Source organism: Chanodichthys erythropterus, chromosome 21 (assembly GCF_024489055.1).
Source record: "Chanodichthys erythropterus isolate Z2021 chromosome 21, ASM2448905v1, whole genome shotgun sequence".
Classification (NCBI taxonomy): Eukaryota; Metazoa; Chordata; class Actinopteri; order Cypriniformes; family Xenocyprididae; genus Chanodichthys; species Chanodichthys erythropterus.
The window spans coordinates 1,574,703-1,599,086 of record NC_090241.1 but is presented as its reverse complement, the minus strand read 5'-3'; the positions used below and the strand labels follow the sequence as shown (position 1 = coordinate 1,599,086).

General features: G+C 34.8%; 2 protein-coding genes across 3 annotated transcripts in view; one reads left to right on the top strand and one right to left on the bottom strand.

Moving 5' to 3' along the window:
• The window catches only part of igfbp2a (insulin-like growth factor binding protein 2a), a 36,365-nt gene extending 24,743 nt beyond the window's left edge, over window positions 1–11,622 (bottom strand). The window contains exon 1 of the mRNA XM_067373368.1: window positions 11,018–11,622. Coding sequence (XP_067229469.1) covers window positions 11,018–11,381 — 364 coding nt within the window. The 5' untranslated portion in view covers window positions 11,382–11,622. The remainder of the gene's footprint in view (window positions 1–11,017) is intronic.
• A 4,448-nt stretch (window positions 11,623–16,070) lies between these two features.
• stk11ip (serine/threonine kinase 11 interacting protein) overlaps window positions 16,071–24,384 on the top strand; it is a 39,880-nt gene continuing 31,566 nt past the window's right edge. For both annotated transcript variants that reach the window (XR_010893433.1, XM_067373553.1), the window contains exons 1-11: window positions 16,071–16,208; window positions 16,614–16,681; window positions 18,360–18,562; window positions 18,671–18,745; window positions 18,851–18,946; window positions 19,036–19,143; window positions 19,217–19,288; window positions 19,437–19,566; window positions 21,133–21,236; window positions 22,463–22,549; window positions 22,827–22,868. Coding sequence is in view for 1 of the 2 variants with exons in the window: in XM_067373553.1 (XP_067229654.1) it covers window positions 16,615–16,681; window positions 18,360–18,562; window positions 18,671–18,745; window positions 18,851–18,946; window positions 19,036–19,143; window positions 19,217–19,288; window positions 19,437–19,566; window positions 21,133–21,236; window positions 22,463–22,549; window positions 22,827–22,868 (984 nt within the window). In the remaining variant the exon portion in view is untranslated. The remainder of the gene's footprint in view (window positions 16,209–16,613; window positions 16,682–18,359; window positions 18,563–18,670; window positions 18,746–18,850; window positions 18,947–19,035; window positions 19,144–19,216; window positions 19,289–19,436; window positions 19,567–21,132; window positions 21,237–22,462; window positions 22,550–22,826; window positions 22,869–24,384) is intronic.

The following is a 24,384-nucleotide window of genomic DNA, read 5'->3' as shown; positions in this document are numbered from 1 at the left end:
AGTGACTAACAAGGTTCACTCAGTAACCATAATCTGGGCCTTGGGGAAACAATGTTGCTCTACATCCTCACCTCAGACCAGCATGTACGAACTATAACTATACCATGAAAAATCCTGAAAAAAAAAAAAAAAAAAAAAACACCACCTCCGCAAATTCCAAAGAGGTCCTTAAACCATTGCTTGCTCCCACCCCAAGCGCACTCGCCTCAACATTTCTCACATTGTTTGTGTTATCTCCAAGCTGCTGCGGGGAGCTAGAGAGTTTATTCTGGACATAGACACAGTAAGATTCTTGGCATTTGAGTTGCTGAGTAGCCCTGGGGGGGATGGCAGCCATACCCGCTCTTGCAGAAAACTGGGGGATTAGTTTGCTCTATTTTAGTCCAACGGGTACCGCTTTTCCACAGCCCTGTAGGAACAGCTCATAAGCAGTCCGTTTATTTTTGAGTCCCTCTGCCAGGTGCTGTGTGCTTTGTGAGGCCTGTTTTTCGGGTCACTGCAAATGGGAAGAGGGTCACCAGCTATTTCCCTCTTGGTGAAGATGAGACCAATACATGAGGACCTACTTGCTCTTTTCTGTCAGCACTCTCAGTACTTTCCATTGTGGACAAAACTCTACACTGGGGGTTTTCCATGACGCATTTTTAACTTTAAAAAAAATTCTAACAACCCCATGTCTTCACTGCCATCCATGTCATATAATGAAGCTGTACACTTTCAGATCTCACAGGCAAAAAAAAAAAAAAAAAAGTTCTTAATGATAAAGCAGAAACTATGCATAGTATACTTCACTTGACTCGTACACAGGCGTTCAATGCATTGCAACAAATTGCAATACCAAACCATGTAAACATCATTGTATTCTTTCATGCTAGAGTTGTAGAAATGAGGGTACTTTCTAACCTCTTCGCATAATCTGTCATCTATATAGGCCTCCATTGCCGCTGTAGCTCGCATGTGTTCCGGTCTGTTCTGTTTATGCGGGTTTTCTTCAAGTACCTTGTGAATCGACGCCCCCAGGGCACAGTTTCCACCTTGTGGATAAAGTAATTACTGCAAAAAATTAAATCCATATACAAAGTACGCACGCTTACAAAAATTCTGTGGTGCACGTTCAGTACGCGCATACTCTTCTGATGACGAAATTTGCATCACGTGCACTGTACGCTGACCCTTATGTACGCGTAAAAAGTGAACAACACAGACTCATTGGAAAAATGTACCTGTGTCAACATTTTTGAAAATACAAAATACGTACCAATACATACATATCTCATCAGTTTCTCATCAGAAATGAACACTAGGGGCAGTAAAACAGCAAGCACTTTTAATCATTTTCACACACAATTATGATTACAGGGGCAGATTATGGATTAATAAAGACTTATTTTTAACGGCTTCTTGCACAATAATGTTATGAACTCAAAACACTTTTTACCATAGTGCATGGTTTATAAACAAAAATATTTTGGAGTTTGCATCAATTAACCAGCTCCATATGTTCAGTTTTACTGACATAATAAGCTTTCTCGGTGGCTCGAATTGTACTTGCGATGCAAAAAACTTGGGTACGATCCTATGAAAGACAAGTCATGGTAAAAGAGCTCAAAAACAAGCTAACGTCATGGTTACGGTTGCATTTTTATGTCACATTTGCTTTTGTTAACACTATCGGGTAGGTTTAGGTTTAGTGTACGACATTTTAAAACGTGATGGAGTATTAAGCTTTTAGCGCCACTCACCAGACATTTCAATTCAGAAATGTGGTAATACGTACAAACTCCAACGTAATAAAACTTTGCCATATTCACGTTCTTCTGTTCCGGAAAAAAAAAACTAAACACCATTTTAGCGCCACTCACTGGACATTTCACTTTGAAACTGTCGCGAAATGTGCATGAGGCAACATATTTAGCATTTTGCAAAAATGTTGGAATCAATTCAAGGGAATCAATTCAATGGAATCAATTCAATGGAATTAGTTCAATGAAAAGGATTCCGGAAGAGAAGACAATGCTGAATAAAGTTGTAGTTTTTGTTCTTTTTGGACCAAAATGTATTTTCGATGCTTCAAAAACTTCTAACTAACTCACTGATGTCACATGGACTACTTTGATGATGTTTTTATTACCTTTCTGGACATGGACAGTATACCGTACATACATTTTCAGTGGAGGGACAGAAAGCTCTCGGACTAAATCTAAAATATCTTAAACTGTGTTCTGAAGATGAACGGAGATCTTACGGGTTTGGAATGACATGAGGGTGAGTCATTAATGACAGAATTTTCATTTTTGGGTGAACTAACCCTTTAAGACATTTTAAACAATTTCAGCTCAAAACTCACTTTCAGACACCAGCAAGTAGGGATGTGAATCTCCACTGGTCTCACGATTTGATTTGATTTGATTATCAATGATTCGATGCATTGCATCCTCAGTTTTCAACTCAGTTTTTATTTTATCTGCTCCAAGAAAGTGCACTTCCTGAATGTAGCAGAACTTAAGTCTGAACACAGCATACGACAGGAGGATTTAAAGCTAATAAGCACTAGAAAATACTAAAAGCTCATTAAACTCTCAAGTTGTATACTTAAGTTACACTCACACACACTCACATGCGCAGCCGCACCAAGGTTATGGAACAGGTTACGACAATATATCAGACAACTATCAACTCTTAGTGAGTTTAAAAGGCAATTAAAAGCATATTTTTTAAGTTTGCTTATGATCATGCATGAGTGTCGACGTACTGTTGTCACATGTACTGGTTTTAGATGACTGTAAATGATTTCTGTTGTTTTCACAGTAATATTACTGTACACTTCTCAACAAATCCCTACTGTAGAATCTGAGTACAGAATGTTACTGTAGATTTTGTCGTTTTCACAGCATTATTACTGTATTCTTAAGAGTTTCCTTCTGTATAAACTGTTTACGGTATGTTATAATAGATTTTAGATGCATGTTGGGAAAATATTATACAATACAGTACTAAATGACCGCGAAAAACAAGCACACACCTCCTCATCAGACTCAGCATGAAGGTGAGAGCCGACAAGAGTATGGTAGGTTAACTATCATTTTCTTCGACTTTTTAAAATGGCTTTATATGTGTTATTCTGATGTCATTTGCGAGATATAAAGCTACATTTTAGTTCATATGTTTCCATAAGAACATTTGAGCAAGCATTCATTGCGAAGATGAAAGTCCTAAATCAACTTTAAAACACATGGAATCACCTTATTTGTTTTGTACCAGTGTTATTTTCAAGGTATAAATATGTTTGAGTTGTTCATAAGAACATCTGAGCGGGTCCTCATTTCCCATTTAAGCCATGATGACTAGAAATTTCTTCCCACAGCGGCGCTGGCAGACCGGCTGGATCATTGTGAGACAGGCGGGAAGAGTCATTGCAATAAAGGAGACCTTTTTCTGTACAGCATGTGGTTTTGAATGTTTTAAGACGATATGTATTCGCTGGTTATTGTTGTATACTGCTACTAATGAAGTACTTTAACTCTTTTTGTATTTCCAACATTTATTTTTCCACTGGCACAACGTGTTACTGTGATTTTACTAGTATGACTATAATTGTTTTTTGTTCATTGATGAAATATGGATAATATTGAACACCATTAAACATTTATGAATGAATGGATGAACTGTTCTAATTATTTCTCTCTTTAATAAATAACTTTAATAAATGTCTCTTTAATAAATAATGGGAATGTGAATTTGGGAGGTCAGTATTATTTTCAAAAAGAGTAACAAAAGTATAAATTTAATAATCAGTAAATCAATGAACAATGTGTTTCTTAAACTGATAATTTAACAATGTTACTATCAATTTCATTTTATAATTTAATAATGTTAGCATCATGCTACTAGAATGCTAATCAAGTTAACATCTTATTTAAAAAATGCTACCAACATGCTAATCATGTTAACATGCTGTTAGCTTTATGCTAACATGATTAGCATCTTGTTAAAAACATGCTATCGCATGCTAATGGTGTTAGCATTATCATAGCAAAATGTTAACCATGCTAGCAAACATGCTAATCATGTTAGCATCTTATTTTAAAAAAAAAAATGCTACCAACATGGTAATCATGGTAGCAACATGTTAGCATGTTTGCTAGCATAATGCTAACATGGTTATCATTTTGCTATCATGATGCTAACACCATTAGCATGCAGATAGCATTTGTTTTTAACAAGATGCTAATCATGTTACCATAAAGCTAGCAGCATGCTAACATGATTAGCATATTGTTAAAAACATGCTATCGACTTGCTAAAGGTGATAGCATCATGATAGCAAAAATGATAACCATGTTAGCATTTTGCTAGCAAACATGCTAATCATGTTTACATCTTGTTAAAAACATGTAAGCAGCATGCTAATTGTCTTAGCATAATGCTACCATCATGCTAATCATTATGTTAGCATCATGCTAATCAAGAGTGCCATGTTTTGCCACTGCAAACACCATTGACATATTCTTCAGGAAATTTACATTCTAGTTTAACAATGTTACTCAGAAATTGTAAGTATTATTTTTATTAATTTATATTTATTACTTTGGTGGTGTAGATTTATCCCATCTGACAAATTTCCTTCCTCCATTTTGTCTCTTTGTTCATCCTTATCAATATAAGTTGAATTTAGGTAGCTTTATAAGTGTATTTTTTAGATATTTTGAGAGCAGGGGCATTTGTTTGGTGTTAAAAAAAAAATTAATTGACTGTATTAGAGGAGCCGTATATGACATTCCAATTTTTCCCATTTATTGCAATATCAGTGGCCATTCTACACTCTAAAATGCTGGGTTAAAAACAACCCAAGTTGGGTTGAAAATTGACAAACTCAGCGAATGGGTTGTTTTTACCCATTGGTTGGGTTAAATGTTTTTCCCAACCTGCTGGGTAGTTTTATTTAACTCAACTATTGATTAAAAATGACTCTATGGATGACTTGAACCCAAAATTTATTGTTAATTTAAAATCAGACACATAATTACTAGAGGAAACAATAATAATCAAAAGGTGAACATTTATCAATAAGCAATTTAATAGATTTTAATTGTTTACTTATTATTTCTTAAACTTATTAATAAATGTTAATTAGCAACATATTTTAGGTTCATTTTAAGCAATAAATACAGCAATTTTTAAAAGATAGTTGAATTAAATAAATCTATCCAACAGGTTTGGCCAACATTTAACCCTACTGCTGGGTTAAAACAACCCATTCATTGGTTTTGAACATTTACAACCCAAGTTGGGTTGTTTTTAACTCATTTTTTATACTCATTTTTTAGAGTGTAGCTATATACTGTCTCTAGAGTCTCCATATTCTAACCTTCTTTTGTGCCATCCATCCATTCATCCATCTATCCATTTTCTAAAACGTTTGTCCTATGTGTACGTGTCACGTTTGGTGTAGACAGAAGAACACAACGAAGGAATCGCCTTTAATGATTAATCCAAAAAGGGAGCATGCAGGAGAATAACGTAAACATATAAACATTAATGTAAACATAAACAATACCAGATAAAGAGACTGAGGAAACGAAGAGTGTATGAACTACAGTACACTCTAAAAATTGCTGGGTTGTTTCAACCCAAAATTGGGTCAAATATGGACAAACCCAACCGTTGGGTTAAAAAAATTCATTTAAAAATGTAACCCAACGGTTGGGTTTGTCCATATTTGACCCAATTTTGGGTTGAAACAACCCAGCAATTTTTAGAGTGTAATTAACAGCCAGGGAAACTAACTAGGGAACACGGGAAATGGTCAAACAGAGTGAAAACGAAACTAAAGCAGGACATAACAGAGCATAACCAGTACAACAGGGTCGCAGAGATGCTGGAGCCGATCCCAGAGGACATGCACGAAAACACTGCACGGCTGGCCACTGATTGATAACATATATTTTTATTTGATATATTTTAAAATATACTTTTCTGATGATTTGTTTTTGTGTAAATGCAGAAAAATTTAGTAAAAGGACAAAAGTATATAGCGCAGTTGGTGTACTAAGAACCTTCTAAACAAGTTTTATAATGACTCCTGAAGTCCAAAGAGACGTATAGAGCAATGCCAAAATTTACTTTAATAGCACATTAATCACAGTATTTCAAGTGTGTGTTTTAAACGACAGTATTAAATGAGGCATTCTGGTGCTAAATGCAGCTGTCATTCACAGGAAGTGTAAGTTTTCCTCTCTTTCACCAGAAAACCTTCCGGCACTTGTGTAGGACTTCAAAGCACCAAGATCAAATATTCCCTGTGAATGTTCAGTATTTCAAACAAAAACAATGGATTCCTATATGGACCTATTCACACTGGGCACGAACATTCGCCCACCGACAGACAGACAGACCAGTGCTGTTATTTGCTTTTATGGAGAGATTTTGGTCACATTTCCCAAGTGCTGCTGTATAATCCAGTATGTTGGTGTCGCTAAAGTTATTTGACAACACCGGCATGGGCCATAACCACTAACAGACACTGAGGGGGACAAGTCCCATGACGTGAAGATGCACAGTTCATCAACCCTTGTTGCAGTTCATGAACACACTTATGCTACAGATAATAGACATATAGATACAGAAAAAGACGCCAGGTAGATATACAGTAACTGTGCTTATTTCCCATCTCACAAAGAAAGCGGTAAACAGTCATTTTGATATTTTCTCTCATTGTTCTCCTTCATTTCATCTAACATTTAATCTTTTTTGATAAAGTTATTAATGAGAAACTGTCCCATATTTTGAGACAAAGCACAAAATTGTGTGTGATGTTCAGTTATGTTGATTAAGGTGATTAAATCAATAGTTATAGTAACTATCAAACAGGTGAAAGGGTATTTGAGTTAAAAAAAGATCCTACAAAAATAAAAAGTTGTTCATATAAAACTTTATAAAGTGCCCAAAGTGCACAGATAATTTGTACACCATTTGCTGAAGTGGTTACTACACTAAAATGTTGTTTACAGATATGTTGCTGTATGGAGCTATATTGGGAGATATAAGCATGCAAAAGCAAGAAAAAAGTCAGAATTGTGAGATAAAAATGTTATATAAAATGTTATAGGTTTAAATATTATTTCATGCTGTAACTGTCCTCTATGAACTGCATATGTGAATATTATTACCGTTTACATCAAATTCATGCTTTATTAGTAGACTAATCATCGCAGGTTTCATCAGTCCAGTCTGTGAGTTGCAACATAAATGTCTGCGTTTCGCTTCAAAGGACGTCTTCAATGACAGTATTCTATAAAAATGAAGACTATATTTTTTTGCATTGCAATTCTGACATTCAAATGCACAAAACATTTTTCTCTTAGTGGATTTTCCTCCACTTGTTACCGCTGTTTTTCTGTCACCACCTATGCATGTGCAGCTGCAAGTGACGTAACTCTGACGTCTTCTCCAGATTGGTCTATGAGCATTAAGAGCAACCAATGGGCAACTTATAAAGAAATCAGGCATTAGAAATATAAACACACACCTGAAATCACTCTGCATACAACTGGTTGTGCACTTACCACAGTTTGAGAATCACTGATCTACATTATTTCACTAGAGTGAAACACAATACCCTGCGGGTCTTACGTTCAAGCAACAAAAGTGCTAAAACCCAAATCCCACCTATTACTCAGATATACATCCATCCACCCAGGCTGGAGTTTGGGTTGCTAATAAGTTTCATCTGGGAAAGCAACATCTGGCAACATGTGTCATTTCACTAGATTTGTAACGAAAATTTCTTATAAACACGGGAGAATACATCAAAATGTTTGCAAATGTTATTTATCCAACATTGAACTAGGATTTGATCTGCTGTAAGGAGTAACAACAACAATCACCAGGTCGCTGGTGCCCTCTGCAGGCATTTGTTATAATACATAATGAACATAAATTATGTTTATTATGTATATGACATTATGCATTTTAAAAATGCTGTTCAACAAAACCAAGTGATTACTTGCTTTTGATGCTTTATTTGAACCCATTATTATTGCCTCATTGCTCTTATATGTTTATTAAAGTCATTTTAAAGGCTGTTGTTCACTAGTTTTACAGGTCAAGTTTTATTACCGCAAAAATTACTGATTATTCGATTAATCATCAAAATAATCAACTGATTACTCGATTACCAAAATAATAGTTAGTGACAGCCCTATTAGTTAAAACACTCTAAAATGCACCTGCATTGTTTTGCATTTTGTGACTTTCGGTTGAATAAATTACTATTTTTGCAGTTATATATTTCATCATTGAATACTTCTGTTAAACTATTGTCTCGTTCTCGTGAACACAATATTGTGCATACGCTTTTTATGTATACGTGAGGGTCAACGTACAGTGCATGTGATGCAAATTTCGTCATTAGAAGAGCATTTTGTTTAACCGCAAGTACTTGTACGCGCAGGTTGCACATGCACATTTAATTTTTTTTGCAGTAATTAGTTTATCCACAAGGTGGCAACCGTGCTCTGGGGGCGTCGATTCACAAATTAGTCAAAGAAAAACTGCACAGACAGATCGGAACACATGCAAGCTACAGCGTCAATGGAGGCCTACATAGACGAGAGATTGTGCGAAGAGGTTAGAAAGTGCCCTCATCTGTACAACTCTAGCATAAAAGAATAATACAAATCTGTTTACATGGGTTGTAACTCGTGGCGAGAGATTGCTCAAAACTGCGCATGCATCGAACGCCTCTTTATGCATATGAGTCGAATGAAGTATACTTTCCAAGGCTGTGCGTTCAAACGAAGTATACAGGGCTTAACTTTGGAAAACCACAAGCCACAGTGGCTGGTGAGCAAAAAAGTTAATGCCAATCCTTGCATCCACCACTAAGAGGTGCCATAATAAATAAATTTACATTTGTGCTATTAACTCCAGAATCAAAATTGTTATGGTTTCTTCTCCCTTTCAGAATTATATTATATTATATTATATTATATTATATTATATTATATTATATTATATTATATTATATTATATTATATTATATTTGCCATTCTGAATTTTCTGAAACACCTACTCCTACTGATATGTTTATCGAAATTTCTAACGTAGGCCTATCATCTATCTATACACTCACCTCACTAAAAGTTAAACCTGCAGTCTGTAAGTTTTGCCTCTTTGTCGCCATCTCTGTTTGAAACCTGCAATTGCAGTTATTTGCGGAATTATCATCTTTATGTGGATTTTGCATCGGCACAGCTGAATCTAATGTTTGCTGTCAGTCACCGCACCGGTGTGGATACTGTACTTCGGAATCACACATTCTACATCATGGAAGTATGACCAAAATACGATTTTTCACAGGAAAATTAATAAATCTGGCACTTTTGTTCTGACCAACGGAGAAAATAAATAAATAAATAAATAAATTGCGATAAATAAATCTAGCGATTGCTTAGCTCAGATCACATCAAACCATGCAAATTATTATTATTGTAATACTTTGTTCTCAAATTGTTAATGTTAACAACATCAGCATTGAGTAACTATGTGTATTTAGCGTTACCTGTAGCTTTCAATTTCTGTAGCCACTCCGCAGTCCGAAGTCTTCTGCTTTCGACTACGGGTGAATCTCCAGTTGTCATTGATGATTGTCATTTGGACCTTTCTAGATTACAATCAACCATCAAAATGATAAATTTAACCATTCCAGCTGAGAAAAGGCTATAAAGGATCCATCACCAGCAGCATCCTCCTCCATAGACTACTAACTGGGACTCCTTCTTCACGTGATGTAATGATGCAAAGACAAACGGCTGCATGCTCGAATTTCCTGCAGTACCACTCTTATTAGAAAACATTAAGCTTACTGTTGTGACTCGGGCAAAGGTAAGGAGATAGTTTTGAACACTGTCTGGTTATGTACTTGCTCAAAAATTGATTTTGGATAATTTTTAACCAAAAAAAGTTACGGACTGCAGCTTTAACAGATGTATTCTGATTTGTCAGATCAGTTCACAAACCTAAACAAAGCCTAAACTTAACACTCACGTCCACACCAGGACATTTTGTTCAGGATATGCAGTTAAATTCCGCCTATGCGTGCTTTTCCCAGCAGTTTTTGTGTTGTTTTGCAATCAAAAATCCATAGTGTCATAAATTATTCTGTATTAACCTACTTAAGTGGGCTAATTAGAGAAGTGCATTACTGAAGTTTTAAAATATACTCAATTTTTAAACATAATTTTTGGCGTGCCACCTTAATATTTTTACTGGACTCATCTGGCCATCCTATGAAAAATATCCTCAAGGCGCCGCAGCTTATTCTGCGTCGAGACCCGTTCTCCTGTTCTGCTTGTTCAGACCCATCCTCTATCTCTCTCTTACACACACACACACACAATGATAAATTTACTGCAGGAAAGGGTCAAAGCGCAAAATCCGTCTTGCTATCACTGTTGCATTCCATTTACTCCTCCAGATGTCCAAATGTCTTCTTTCTTTCTTTCTTTCTTTCTTTCTTTCTTTCTTTCTTTCTTTCTTTCTTTCTTTCTTTCTTTCTTTCTTTCTTTCTTTCAGAGAGGTAGAACACTTAAGAACACATCGCACTGTTACAACAGGTGCACAGATAGTTAACATGCTGTTAAAATTAGTAGAGTTTGAGTGCATGACTCCAGATGATATCGAGCTCGAGCCAATTAATCAAGTCTTCTATCGATGACTACAGCAAAACACGGAAGAGAAAACTTTGTTTTAGATCTTTCTTCACACATATATATCAAGGCAGACAAATAGTGTTTTAGTAGGCTAAAGATTTGTATTTTTTCATTATAAAATTGTTCATGAGAAAAGAAAAATAATTACCATGGCACCGATCTGACTTGATGGGACTATTTTAATATCAGCTGATATATAGATTTATAGGCCTATATATATTTATATAGGCCTATTTAATTAAAACAGAATATGCAAATTATGGAAATATCATAATTGATACGTATGCATCCATTAAATCACCCACCGCTGACTTCCCGAGGCTCTGCGCTCCCCGTGGGCTCAGTGTCCACTTTACGTCCACATCTCCCGAGCCCTTGAACCAGCTGCTCCAGGGGCAACTCCGAATCCGGCTTGGGATAACACCGCAGACCACTGGAGCATCTCGGCGTGTAAACGCCGCACAGATCGCCCTCTTGCCGGGCACACACCGGACAGCAGCCGCAGCCCGGCTCGCGCACAATCTCCGCGCACGGCTCCGTGAGCATCGGGCAAGCCGCCTGGCGCTCCGCGGTGCAGCTCGGACAACGGAACACCATTTCTGATCCAGCGGCGCCGTGAAAAGTCGCCAGTGCCAGCAGCAAGCTGCAACTCGCGTAGAACAACATCATGTAGTCGGAGGACTAAACTTACGCAGGTAAGAAGCGCACGCGGACAGGTGAAGGCTAACTGGGGCTGCTGCGGCTCCTATCACTGTTCATATGCCGCTGACATCATAGGAGATGACAGGCGGGCTGCAGCTTTGTCAAACAAATCCTCACAAGGGCTACAGTGCCAGAGCTTTGGGTCTTTATTCTGTTAGGCCTCGATTTTGAAACAGATATTTTAGAGTAAATATTTTGTTTTTCATCGCAACGTTTTCATGCATATTGTTTAGACTTTGCACTTTTATTTAACCTTGCATTGCAGCTGGACTCCAACAGACGTTCAGAGAATTCCTAAGCTAAGCTAAACCAGCAGGGTCTTTATATAATAAACGGCTTAATTAAATGAAATTCTTGGTGAAAATGACCCTCAGGTTATTAAAGTTATTTATTTTCAGCTAAGGCACACATTGCAAATGTGTGAAATATTATCTAGTTACATAATATGTGCAATACTGGTCGTGTGTATTGAATAGGCCTAAATTATGCATGATGGAATGATTAAAATTTAAAGATAATGATTAATTTATAGTCTTTCAGTCTGAAGTGGAGAGAGGCGGTGGTCAATAAAGTGTCCCTCACTGTCTGTTCGGTCTGTAAGTATGGCTCAGCAACACATTTATGGGGAATAAACTAATAAGCAAACTAATCTGTGTCATTGTAGTCATGACTAGAGTCTCTGCACATATATAACGCCCCTTTTGTAATATAAGATGCAATACAAGTCCCCAGAATGTGTGTGTGAAGTTTCAGCTCAAAATCCCCCACAGATCATTTATTATAGCTTGTCAAATTTGCCTCTATTTGTGTGTGAGCAAAAACACGCCGTTTTTGTGTGTGTTCCTTTAAATGCAAATGAGCTCCGCTTTCCAGAAGAGGGCGGAGCTTTAACAGCTCAACAACAACAAAGCTGGAGAATCTCACGCAGCCAAAATGAGGAAAGTGTTCAGCCTTACATTGTTCAAACCGGAGTCGACACTGATGGAGAGACTCAGGAAGAAGTTACAACTTTTAGACGTTTCTGAATGGTTAGTGGATAAATTGATGTAGTTGCTGTGGAGTTGATTCAACTCATCCACTAGCATGTGCCGTCATGTTCATCTTTTGTGTTGAATTGACCCTCGTTTGTGAAGCAGTCCGGCGTAAAATGACGGCATGACAACAACACTCGACTACAACAACTCTTCCTCTTCTCTAAAGCAGCCCAACATGGCCCCGCCCCCTTTGTTGTGTGTTCCCGGGGGCGGGGTTTATGTAAATTTGAGGGTTAGTGATGTCACTAACCCGGAAAGAAGCTCATTGTAGTTCCTACTAACCATTTAAAAAGTGATTTCTGTAAAAGAAAATCTCTCCCTTTGCATTGAACTTTGAGTGTCGTAACTTTGCAGATGTTGTTTATGATCAAACAGCAACATTACACACTAACTAAAGTTAAAAAAGTGAAATCATAATCAACCACCCCTTTAAAATCCATCGGCACTGTACAGTAAGTAAATGTCAGAGCTGTGCTCATAGGACTAGCCTAAAAGCTGAATGTTGTTGTAATCTCTCAGTTGCCTATTGATTACAGGGGCCAGGAGTCGAGGTATCATGCTTACCAACCAAACAACCATTAACTCGTCCAGAGCAAAGCCCACACTCTGTTCCCCTCTGAGACTAATCGTTGTTTATTTAAGGGTACAGAAATAGCTGCTCCATGTGAGACCTATAGCTACAGTGGCTGTCGAAGAGATATAAATGAAGATTATTTTTCTTTGTGGGTGCTCTCTGATTTCATGCCAGGCTTCGTTTTTGCCTTGGAGAAAGGGGACTTTTGATATGCCAGGTCTTGTGGGTGTTGTGATGAAGCAGGAGTGTTTATGCAGAACCTCATGTGTCATTTAAAAAAAAAAAAAAGAACCAGCTGGAGACTGGACTCACAGGCTCGTAACCAGTGTCTTTCTGCAGATTTTGAGGGCTTTAAGCCACAGTATCTCCAGTTGGTTAAGTGCAGTTCTCCATCAAGGACATTTCTGAGTAAACAAGTGAGGTAATTACACCAATGCCCCGAGGAACCTCTGCATACTCCACTGTGGAAAAAGAGAACCGTATGACTTTACTAAGATGCACTCTAAAAGATACCGGGTTTTGTTTAACTCAACTATTGTTTAAAAATGCCCAAGTTGGGTTAAAAATGGACAAACCCAGCAATTGGGTTGCATTAACCCAATGTTTGCTCAACCTGCAGTTTTAACCCAGCTATTGTTTAAAAATTACTGTATTGCTTGCTTAAACTGAACCCAAAATATGTTGGAAATGAATATTTATTAATAAGCACAATAATTAAACATTGAACCCAAAATATGTTGGAGATTAATATTTATTAATAAGCACAATAATTAAACATTGAACCCAAAATATGTTGGAGATTAATATTTATTAATAAACATAATAATTAAACATTGAACCCAAAATATGTTGGAGATTAATATTTATTGATAAGCACAATAATTAAACATTGAATCCAAAATATGTTGGAGATTAATATTTATTAATAAGCACAATAATTAAACATTGAATCCAAAATATGTTGGAGATTAATATTTATTAATAAGCACAATAATTAAACATTGAACCCAAAATATGTTGGAGATTAATATTTATTAATAAACATAATAATTAAACATTGAACCCAAAATATGTTGGAGATTAATATTTATTAATAAACATAATAATTAAAAACATTGAACCCAAAATATGTTGGAGATTAATATTTATTAATAAGCACAATAATTAAACATTGAACCCAAAATATGTTGGAGATTAATATTTATTAATAAGCACAATAATTAAACATTGAACCCAAAATATGTTGGAGATTAATATTTATTAATAAACATAATAATTAAACATTGAACCCAAAATATGTTGGAGATTAATATTTATTAATAAGCACAATAATTAAACATTGAACCCAAAATATGTTGGAGATTAATATTTATTAATAAACATAATAATTAAACATTGAACCCAAAATATTTTGGAAATTAATATTTATTAATAAACATAATAATTAAACATTGAACCCAAAATATGTTGGAGATTAATATTTATTAATAAACATAATAATTAAACATTGAACCCAAAATATTTTGGAAATTAATATTTATTAATAAACATAATAATTAAACATTGAACCCAAAATATGTTGGAAATTAATATTTATTAATAAGCATAATTGAACCCCAAATATGTTGGTAATAAATATTTATTAATAAACATAATAATTAAACATTGAACCCAAAATATGTTGGAAATAAATATTTATTAATAAGCACAATAATTAAACATTGAACCCAAAATATGTTGGAAATAAATATTTATTAATAAGCACAATAATTAAACATTGAACCCAAAATATGTTGGAGATTAATATTTATTAATAAGCACAATAATTAAACGTTGAACCCAAAATATGTTGGAAATTAATATTTATTAATAAGCATAATTGAACCCCGAATATGTTGGAAATAAATATTTATTAATAAACATAATGATTAAACATTGAACCCAAAATATTTTGGAAATTAATATTTATTAATAAGCATAATAATTAAACATTTATTAAATTGTTCACATTTTGATTATTATTGTTGCCTCTAGTAATTATGTGTCTGAATTTTAATTTCCAACCTATTTTGGGTTCAATTTAAGCCAGACATATAGTCATTTTTAAACAATAGTTGAGTTAAATAAAACTATCCAGCAGTTCAGGCAAACATTTAACCCAACTGCTGGGTTAAAACAACCCAATCTCTGGGTTTGTCCATTTTTAACCCAACATTTTTTAGTGCACATCGATTCAGTAGGCTACTTTTATATTAGAGATTTAATCAGATTCAGTGCAAAAACATCTATATTTTATTTTGATCAGTTTTAAAAATATTGCATATAGTGGAAACATTTTGAGAAAGTGGATCTAGAGCATTTTTGCACTCAATTTCAATTTCAGGTCATATATATGAATCATGTGGCTAATACAGAATAACACTGTCATGGGAATTAACATGATCTTAATGAAGCTTCTTCTGAATGTGTGTGACTGCATTATGGGGATATTAAATGCACATTAAATTGCTTGTTGAATTCTGTAAGTACTCAATGCGTACTTTGGAATATTGTTTCCCGAGGTTTAGTGTTTGATTTCCGAGAAGATCAAATGGTTGTTGATTTAATGTCGACATAAGGTAAGAAGAGAACAAATATATTTGCACATTACATGTGTACCATAAACGCAGCAGACAGTTACACAATCAGGTCAGCAGCTGTTTTGCACTTTAAGCCATTGTAAAGATAGTCAAGAGAGTGCTGATGGGAAGAGTTTTGACTGTGACGTCAGCTTGCACTTTCATTTTGAAATAGTAATTTATTGACTAAACTCCACTTAAAATGAGTGTCAGCAATATGGACATTTACAGAGACAAATAAAAGGGATATTCTGACTTTTCATTAATACAGTTTTTTTTCTCACATTTTAAGGCATAATTAATTTAACATTCCCATGCAATTAAAATTCAAATGACAAGTTCTTTTAATGCGTGTGAAAATAAACGCAGGAGGGCGCGCTTAGTTAAATATTCTCCGTTTGGCTGCTCCGGGCCGCCGTACCATTAAGAAACCAGATCACATGACGACTATCCTCAGGATGTCAACAAACGTAAAAGGGAATTAAAGTGAAGTAATGCCATGCATCATAATGCCGCTTCAGAAACGGGTTTAACGTTATTCGTGGCTGCGGGTTTGCTGAAACTTCAGGTATGTTTCAGCGCAGAACAGATTCTGATTCAACATTATTGTTGGTTTCAGGAAGAGCCTGTTTTGTTTTCGGTTTACAAGGTTACAAGTAGGTTTTAAGTGGTTGGAAATGTGCTATGCATGTTTAAATAAGATAGGGAATGTCTGAACCTGATTGGTTTGTGATCATATATGTTATAATAATAATTTGAGTTGTTTTCTGACAGTGCAGTTATCAGAGATGACACCTGTATCATCAGTGCACAGTGTGAGGTGTTCAGTTGTGTAATCTCTCCCTCTTTACAGCTACAAGAGTCAAATTCTTGTATTACCCAATTAATATCCTGTCTTTGTAGAAACTATGAATATTCAGATTAGAATAATTGCCTGTGTTATTTTTCTGTTACTATGTTTCACTCTTTTTAGGATGACATCCACTCAGGCCGGTCAGTCAGCGGTTGTACACAGACTTGCCACATTGCTGCGAAATAATGGTATAGAATCAGTATTTAAATTTTGTTATTGTTTGTTTTTGCAGTTTCACCAGGACTAGTTCCAGAAAAAAAATAAATAAATAAATAAATAAAATGAAATGATGAGGGTGCAGGTAGAGTGGTATAATGAATGAAATTAAATTGGTCATATATATATATATATATATATATATATATATATATATATAGCTATATGTGTGTGTGTGTGTGTGTGTGTATTCATGGACTCGCTAATTAATATTAACACAATAAATTACTAATATAAACACCTTTGTTTGAGGTATACCATAAAGCTTGCATGATAAAATGTTGCTAATGTGTATGCAACTGTCCGTCATATATTTATTTGCCAAACCACGGTAATTTCCCTTCAGTCATCACTTGACAATGATTATGTGTATATATATATATATATATATATATATATATATATATATATCTTCTGCTCACCAAGGCTACAAAAAAAACAGTAATATTGTGAAATATTATTACAATTTAAAATAACTGTTTTCTATTTGAATATATTTTAAAATGTAATTTATTCCTGTGATCAAAGCTGAATTTATTTGATCAAAATTACAGTAAAACAGTGAAATATTATTCCAATGTAAATCAGCTGTTTTCTATGTGAATATATAGTAAAGTGTAATTTATTCCTGTGATCAAAGCTGAATTTTCAGCATCATTACTCCAGTCTTCAGTGTCACATGATCCTTCAGAAATCATTCTAATATGATGATTTGATACTCAAGAAACATTTATGATTATTATAAATGTTGAAAACAATTGTGTACTATTTTATTTATTTATTCAGGATCTTTTGACTAATAGAAAGTTTATCTGAAATAGCATTTTTTGTAATATTATATGCTACCGTCCAAAAGTTTGGGGTCAGTAAGAGGTTTTTTTTTGTTTAATGTTGTTTTTTTTTTAAGAAATTGAAGAAATTAATACTTTCATTCAGCAAGGATGCATTAAATTGATCAAAAGTGACATTTATAATGTTACAAAAGATCATTAAATCATCATATTAGAATGATTTCTGAAGGATCATGTGACACTGAAGACTGGAGTAATGATGCTGAAAATTCAGCTTTTGATCACAGGAATAAATTACACTTTACTATATATTCACATAGAAAACAATTATTTTAAATTGTAATATTTTTAAAAAATTGTTTTGTATTTTTTAATCAAATAAATGCAGCCTTGGAGAGCAGAAGAGACTTCTTTTAAAAATGTTATAAAATATACAGATACCAAACTATTGAACGGCAGTGTGTGTGATATATATATATATATATATATATATATATATATATATATATATATATATATATATATATATAATATATCTCATATATCTCATATATAGTCATCCACAGTCACTTATCTATTTTTGAAAGATTTTTGCATGGTTTGGATTGTTGGTAAGTTAAAAATCAAATGCATTCTCTTATTGTAGAAGATGTGGAGAGCAATTTACTCCTAATTTACAACTGCAGCTTTGGGGACTGATATGCAAAACCATGCAGAATGATTAGTGCATATGATTTTCTGTGAATCTGTGAAATCTGAGGGCTTTTTTGCATTCGTTTGAGGGTGCTCGGCGTCTCAGGCTTTCCCTTTAATGCTGCCAGTTTAACAATAACAATACAGTTCTCGTTTCTCTGCAAAGGTGACTCCGTTCTGGATGGTTCCAGTACTCTCACTCTGCAAGTGGGATGTTTACAGCACCTGACACAACTCTTCGAGCGGCACCTCCTCTCACGCACACATCAGCATGGTTTTCTGGCCCTGCCGTCCCACCCAGCAGACACCGCGTCCCTGCTGGAAGTCCAGTTCCTCTTCGACATGCTGCAGAAGACCGTATCACTCAAGGTACTTGACTGATCCTTTTTTTATTTGCATTGAAATGCATCATAATTCTCCAGTCCAACAGAATGAGTTGTCGTTGCAATGATCTGATCATGTCTGTCTGTGAAACAGCTTGTTAATCCACCTGGTGTGAAACTACAGTATGCTGTAAAAATCTTCCCTTTCAAGTCCCTCAAACACTTAGAGGTATTTCAATACAAACTAACCAAATGAATTCAGTTACGTTTGCTGCATTATTCTGCCCTGTTGTCCTAAATGTTTCTTTTTTTGTTTGATTGTCTTTCTGTTCAGCTCAAGCGTATTCCTCCTCATTGTCTGGAGGGTCTCAGAGGAGTGTATTCTCAGCTGGAGGTCTTCACTTGCTCCAAAGGCGTCAGTTCTCTAGAGGTCTTTTTTGCACAATTGACATAGTGACCATAAGCTGAACCATGTTCATATACAGACAGTAATCATGTGTGTGTGTGTGTGTTTAACAGGAGCTTCTCTCTCTCTGTGGAGGAGATCTCAGCTCAGCTTTACCCTGGTTAGAACTTCATACCCTTAATTTCAGCTACAATTCCATCTCCCATCTGGACGAGTCACTAGTAAGAGTCTCCTGTTTTCTGTAGAGTTACTGATATTGGAATCTGCATGTAACATTTTTCTAAATTGTTTTAGAGTTTGCTGAACGTCCTGAAGTGGCTAGACTTGAGCCACAACAAGCTGCACGATTGTGCTGAATTTTTAAAGGTAGGTTTTTTCTTGTTTTATTTCTTTTGATTTTTTATTAGATTTTGGATGAAAATCTCTGAATGCATGGGGGAAAAAACATAGAATTGTTGTATGTTAAAAGTTAGGATAGAGTGAATTTATTCATACCATTTCTGTCTCCGTCAAGCCTCTTACTGAACTGGAGCATCTGAATTTAGCTTATAATAACCTCCAGAGAGCACCAGCGCTGGGCCTGAGCGCCCGAACCAAACTCACCACCTTGATCCTTAGAAACAACGAGCTGGAAACTATCAATGGTGAGTCTTCTGCTCATTTCCAATGGAAAAATGCATCTTTCTATCCTTTTATTTAACCATCTTCTTCTTCTTGTTTGTTTGTTTCTTTATTGATTGTTCTGGATGCAGTTTCCATCAGATATTAATTTCACTATCTTCACCCAAATGTAGTCTTAAAGGGTTAGTTCACCCAAAAATGAATGTGTCGTTACACACCTGTAAGACCTTCATTCATCTTTGGAACACAAATTAAGATCTTTTTGATGAGTTCCTCCATTGACTTCCTTTGCAACTTTATCTTTGACGCTTCAAAAAGTTCATAAAGAGATTGGAAAACGAATCCATATGAATTGAGCTGAAGAGACTCGATCACTTTTTATTTTTCTTGAGTAATAATGCTCATCAATCTTCACAGTAACACACATTATCATGTAATAATGAGTGTGAAAAGCTTAAGTCCATGTAAAATTCTACAAATTAGGACAAAGAGTCCAAAACAACTGTCCTTCATTGTTCAACCGAACAGACCAGAAAGTTTATAAACATTGTAAAATGACCCATAATGCTTTTTTATTGTGAAAACAAAAAGAAACAAACAAAAATAAAGACACACACATATACAGTATAATCATACATTTACATATACACATGCATCCATATTAAGTGTACATGTAGGAGAAAGAGCTATATATTAAAAAATCTAAACAATAATAATAGAAACAATGATGTTAATAATACACTAATATATATATTTATAGATATTGTATATACATATTCCTCATAACATCAATTGCTATTAACATATGGTGCTTTCAGTAGATTTGGTAAGAGTATAAAGGAAGCTGAAGAGAGAAAAAGAGTGTTATTTAAAAATATACTTATTTTATAATAATAGTAATAATAATAACCATATTGATCGCTTTTTATGATGAACAATTGAATTTAGGCTTTTATTCACATATAAACATTGATCAGCGAACATAAACAGAAGCTCAAATGATGAATGATGAAAAAAGCTTTGACTAAACCGCTTGATTCATATGGATTAGTTTTCCGATTTTGAAGCGTCAAAGCGGTCGTTGCAAAGACAGTCTATGAAGGGACAGAAAGCTCACGGATTTCATCAAAAATATCTTGATTTCTGTTCCGAAGATGAAGATATTTAGTTTTATTTTTGAATAACTTAACCGGGTTCTCACCATGAACATGAAAAGTTATTAAAAAAAAAAATATATATATATATATATATATATATATATATATATATATATATATATATATATATATATATATATATATATATATATAATTATATATCAAGTTTTTTTTTTTTTTTTTTTTTTTTTGTCGAGGCATATTTGCTTTTCAAAATTTTGGAGAACATTTTGAAAGAAATTAACTTTTTTTTTTCTGTTCAGTGCATATTTGTTTTTACAGATTTGTCAGAGATCTTGATTGCAAAATATTCTGTATACAGTATGTAATACAAACATTTGTGTGTGTTTTGAATAGTTTAACAAACTATGATTAGTTTAATAAAATAAAGGTTAATCTAATTTAATGTCAAATGAATTGTCCTAACTGCAGGGGTGGAGCAGTTGTCGTCTCTTCAGTGTCTTGACCTGGCTTACAACCTTCTTATGGAGCATTCCCAGCTGGCACCTCTGTCCCTCCTTCATCATCTCAATACAGTAAGTTTGACCCACCTACTAATGCTGAGCTTAAACTCCAGGGTTCCTACGCGGTTTGGAGAAGTAATTAGTGATTCTGTTGTGATTGTCAGACATGACAATGAATTTAATGTGCACATTTTCATTATGCAAAAATTCAGGTTAGAAGCATTTTGGGTTTCTTTTTTCAATATTCTTAGTGCCGTATTACAGATCCTCCAAAAGGACCTATGCAAAAAAATACAGACTTTCGTGTGCGCACGAGAAATCATTAAACTTAGCATACAGGACAATGCACACAGCCGTATTGCACCATCAGCCCATTTCGCGCTGTGATTTCTTGGCCGCCACAGAGTATGCGTTAAAGCAGATCTAAGGCCTTGAAATATGACTTACTACCCTAACGAAAGCCAAATTGTGAACACTTTTTTTATAGTACCAGAATTTTATAATAGACCCTTGAACTTGGCAAATAGGACAATGCACACATGCCTTCAGACCATTTCGTGTCATGATTTCTCCGTCGCCACAGAGGATGCGTTCAGATGGACATTAGGCCTTGAAATTAGAGGGACTACCCAAAGGAAAGCCAATTTTTGAGCAAATAGATCTCTATTAATTTATGTGCATCCATGATCTTGTTTTCTTCATAGTAAGATGGCAGTGACGCACAAAGGAAATAGGATATAGTATACTATATATAAAACTAGACATTGCAGCGCGTAAAAATTCCTGTACACATGTGAATAGTTTTTCAAAGACATGAAAAAGTGTCTCGTGTGCATGCAAAAGTCTGTATATTTATTCATTTAATTTTAGGAGCTCTGTATGTTGTTACTTTGAGAAAATCAATGAACAAATAAAAAAAAAAAATAAATAAAAATATTTATGGATGACTACTATATGCCAATTATAAATCTGAAAATAATGCTGTATGAACCATTTATGTCTGAAAATCTACTGAGAGGTTTGTAAAATGAGTCTGGAAAAGATTTTTTTTTTTTATTTAAATGGAAAATATCTCACTTTTTCAGTTATCCTTAAGTGTTTTACCTCAATCCCAAATTTTAGTCTCAAAAAAACAAAAACAAAAAAAAAAACTTAAAAACTTGAGTATGTTTAGGATCTTCATGATTTTAAACGTTTGATTATCAGGTTTGCAGTTCAGCCAAATGGATGTTAGAATCTCACTATGAATATTTCCCTCTGAATCATGTGATGCATCTCTGATTCTTTTGTCGTTTCAGCTGACTTTGGAAGGAAACCCTTTGTATTTTCAGAAGACACACAGGGCATCGACTGTCTGCCACCTCTCACCACGAGCTGCTGTCAAAGTGAGTCCCTGTTTGTACACAATAAACAGTGCACAAGTCATTATGCTCTCAAAACGGTGTGGCATCCAAAAAACACTATTCCTCCTATCAGTTTTGCATGAATTAAATATACAGCATCGATTGTATTCATGTTTACCACAGGGAGGTGCCAGTTTGCCCTTTTTTCTGATGTAATTTATAACAGTGACAGTGAGATGTTTCCTTGGAGATCGTTCTCGCTGTTCTGCAGATGTTTCGGAGTTGTGCGCTGACATTTTAATGTCTGCTTGTGTTTCAGCTCCAGCTGGATGGCACCCCTCTGTCCCAGTCTGATCTGCTGGTGGGTATCAAATCTCACTTCATGTGCCATCTCAGGTCATTCCACCCTCTTTGTTTCTCATGTGAACTGTGGGAGGCAGATCTGCTTTTAATTTACAGTAGAATAGTGGGTTTACTTGCACTGATCAAATGGAGTTTGTGAACTTTAAATGGCTGCAGGCATGGCCCAACAATCACAATGACATTCGATGTTGATGAATTACATGACAACAAGTATAATATACTACAGTGGTGTTTTTTTAATCATCCACTGATATGCACTGTATGTGACATCCACTATATTTTTCAGGGATTGTTTATTTTATAAATAACACTCAAAAGCCAAGGAATGCATACACAATTGCTGTCAAGTCAAACATCGGTAAAATTCTGCAATCCAGGAGGATTATTTTATTGCTTATTTTATCAGGAATGTTGACAATTGTAAAATTCAAGATCATTTCTGTTAAATTTGTTCCTTTTCCCCCCAACACCTTCTTGACACTGATACAGGCCAAAGATGTGATAGTGACACCCAGTGTTCGTACGGTATAATTAATTTCTTTTATTTATTTATTTATTTATTTTTTATTTATATGTTTATTTTCACAATAAAGGGCAACATTTTTGTTTTTTTACTTTTAAAACATCTTACGAACCATGAATTGTAACACTTGGAACTAAATAGTAAGTGCTATCTAAAAAAAAAAAAAAAAACAAATCTGAACAAATGAAAAGTATGTGACCCCCTTTTTTAAAGTTTATATGAAATTAATTGTAAGTAATCATAATAAATGATTAAAAAAAATTAGTAAACTGAATTTAATTACGAAAAATATAACATTTAACTGTGCTGCACACACATCTGCACAACTTCTTATGCTGATTTAAAGGTTCCTCATTTCGTTTTGGAGTCTCCTACAACAGGTTTACATGCATCCAAGATCCAAAGAAATTTCTCATAATTTTCTCCATTGCAGTGACACCTATTTTCTCACAGTGTCTGAAATGGTTTGATTAAGGATTCACTCTCTCTAAACATCTCTTTTCTGAGTGTGATTGGTCTATGAAATGTCCATTAGCGTATCTGAATTTCAGCTCATCCTCAGCACTTGTATACTCAGTGATACGAACAGTAGCGATAGCCTCACTGTTGCTGTGTCCATTCAAGCGTGATTCCTCATCCTTTGGAAGAGCATGCAAGGTGGATTTGCTTTCACAGTGTAGAAAAGTCTTCTCGATGTGAACAACACTAACCAAACTCTTCCAGCCTTAGTTACAACTGCAGTGTTTGAGGGTAGAGCAAAGCAGATGCTGTTCAGCCAATGACCACAAACGGGCATTATACAAATTTGTTACAAACCTACGTAGGTTCATGCAGGAAGTGAGGCTGGAATTACTGATGACTTGTTTCAGGCTGTTCAGAATTGGTTCTCTCTTTTGGGAGACAATAATTTAGTTTATCTTGATATAAAGTCAGAATTGCATGATATTAAGTCAGATTTGCATGATATAAAGTCAGAATTGTGAGTTATAAA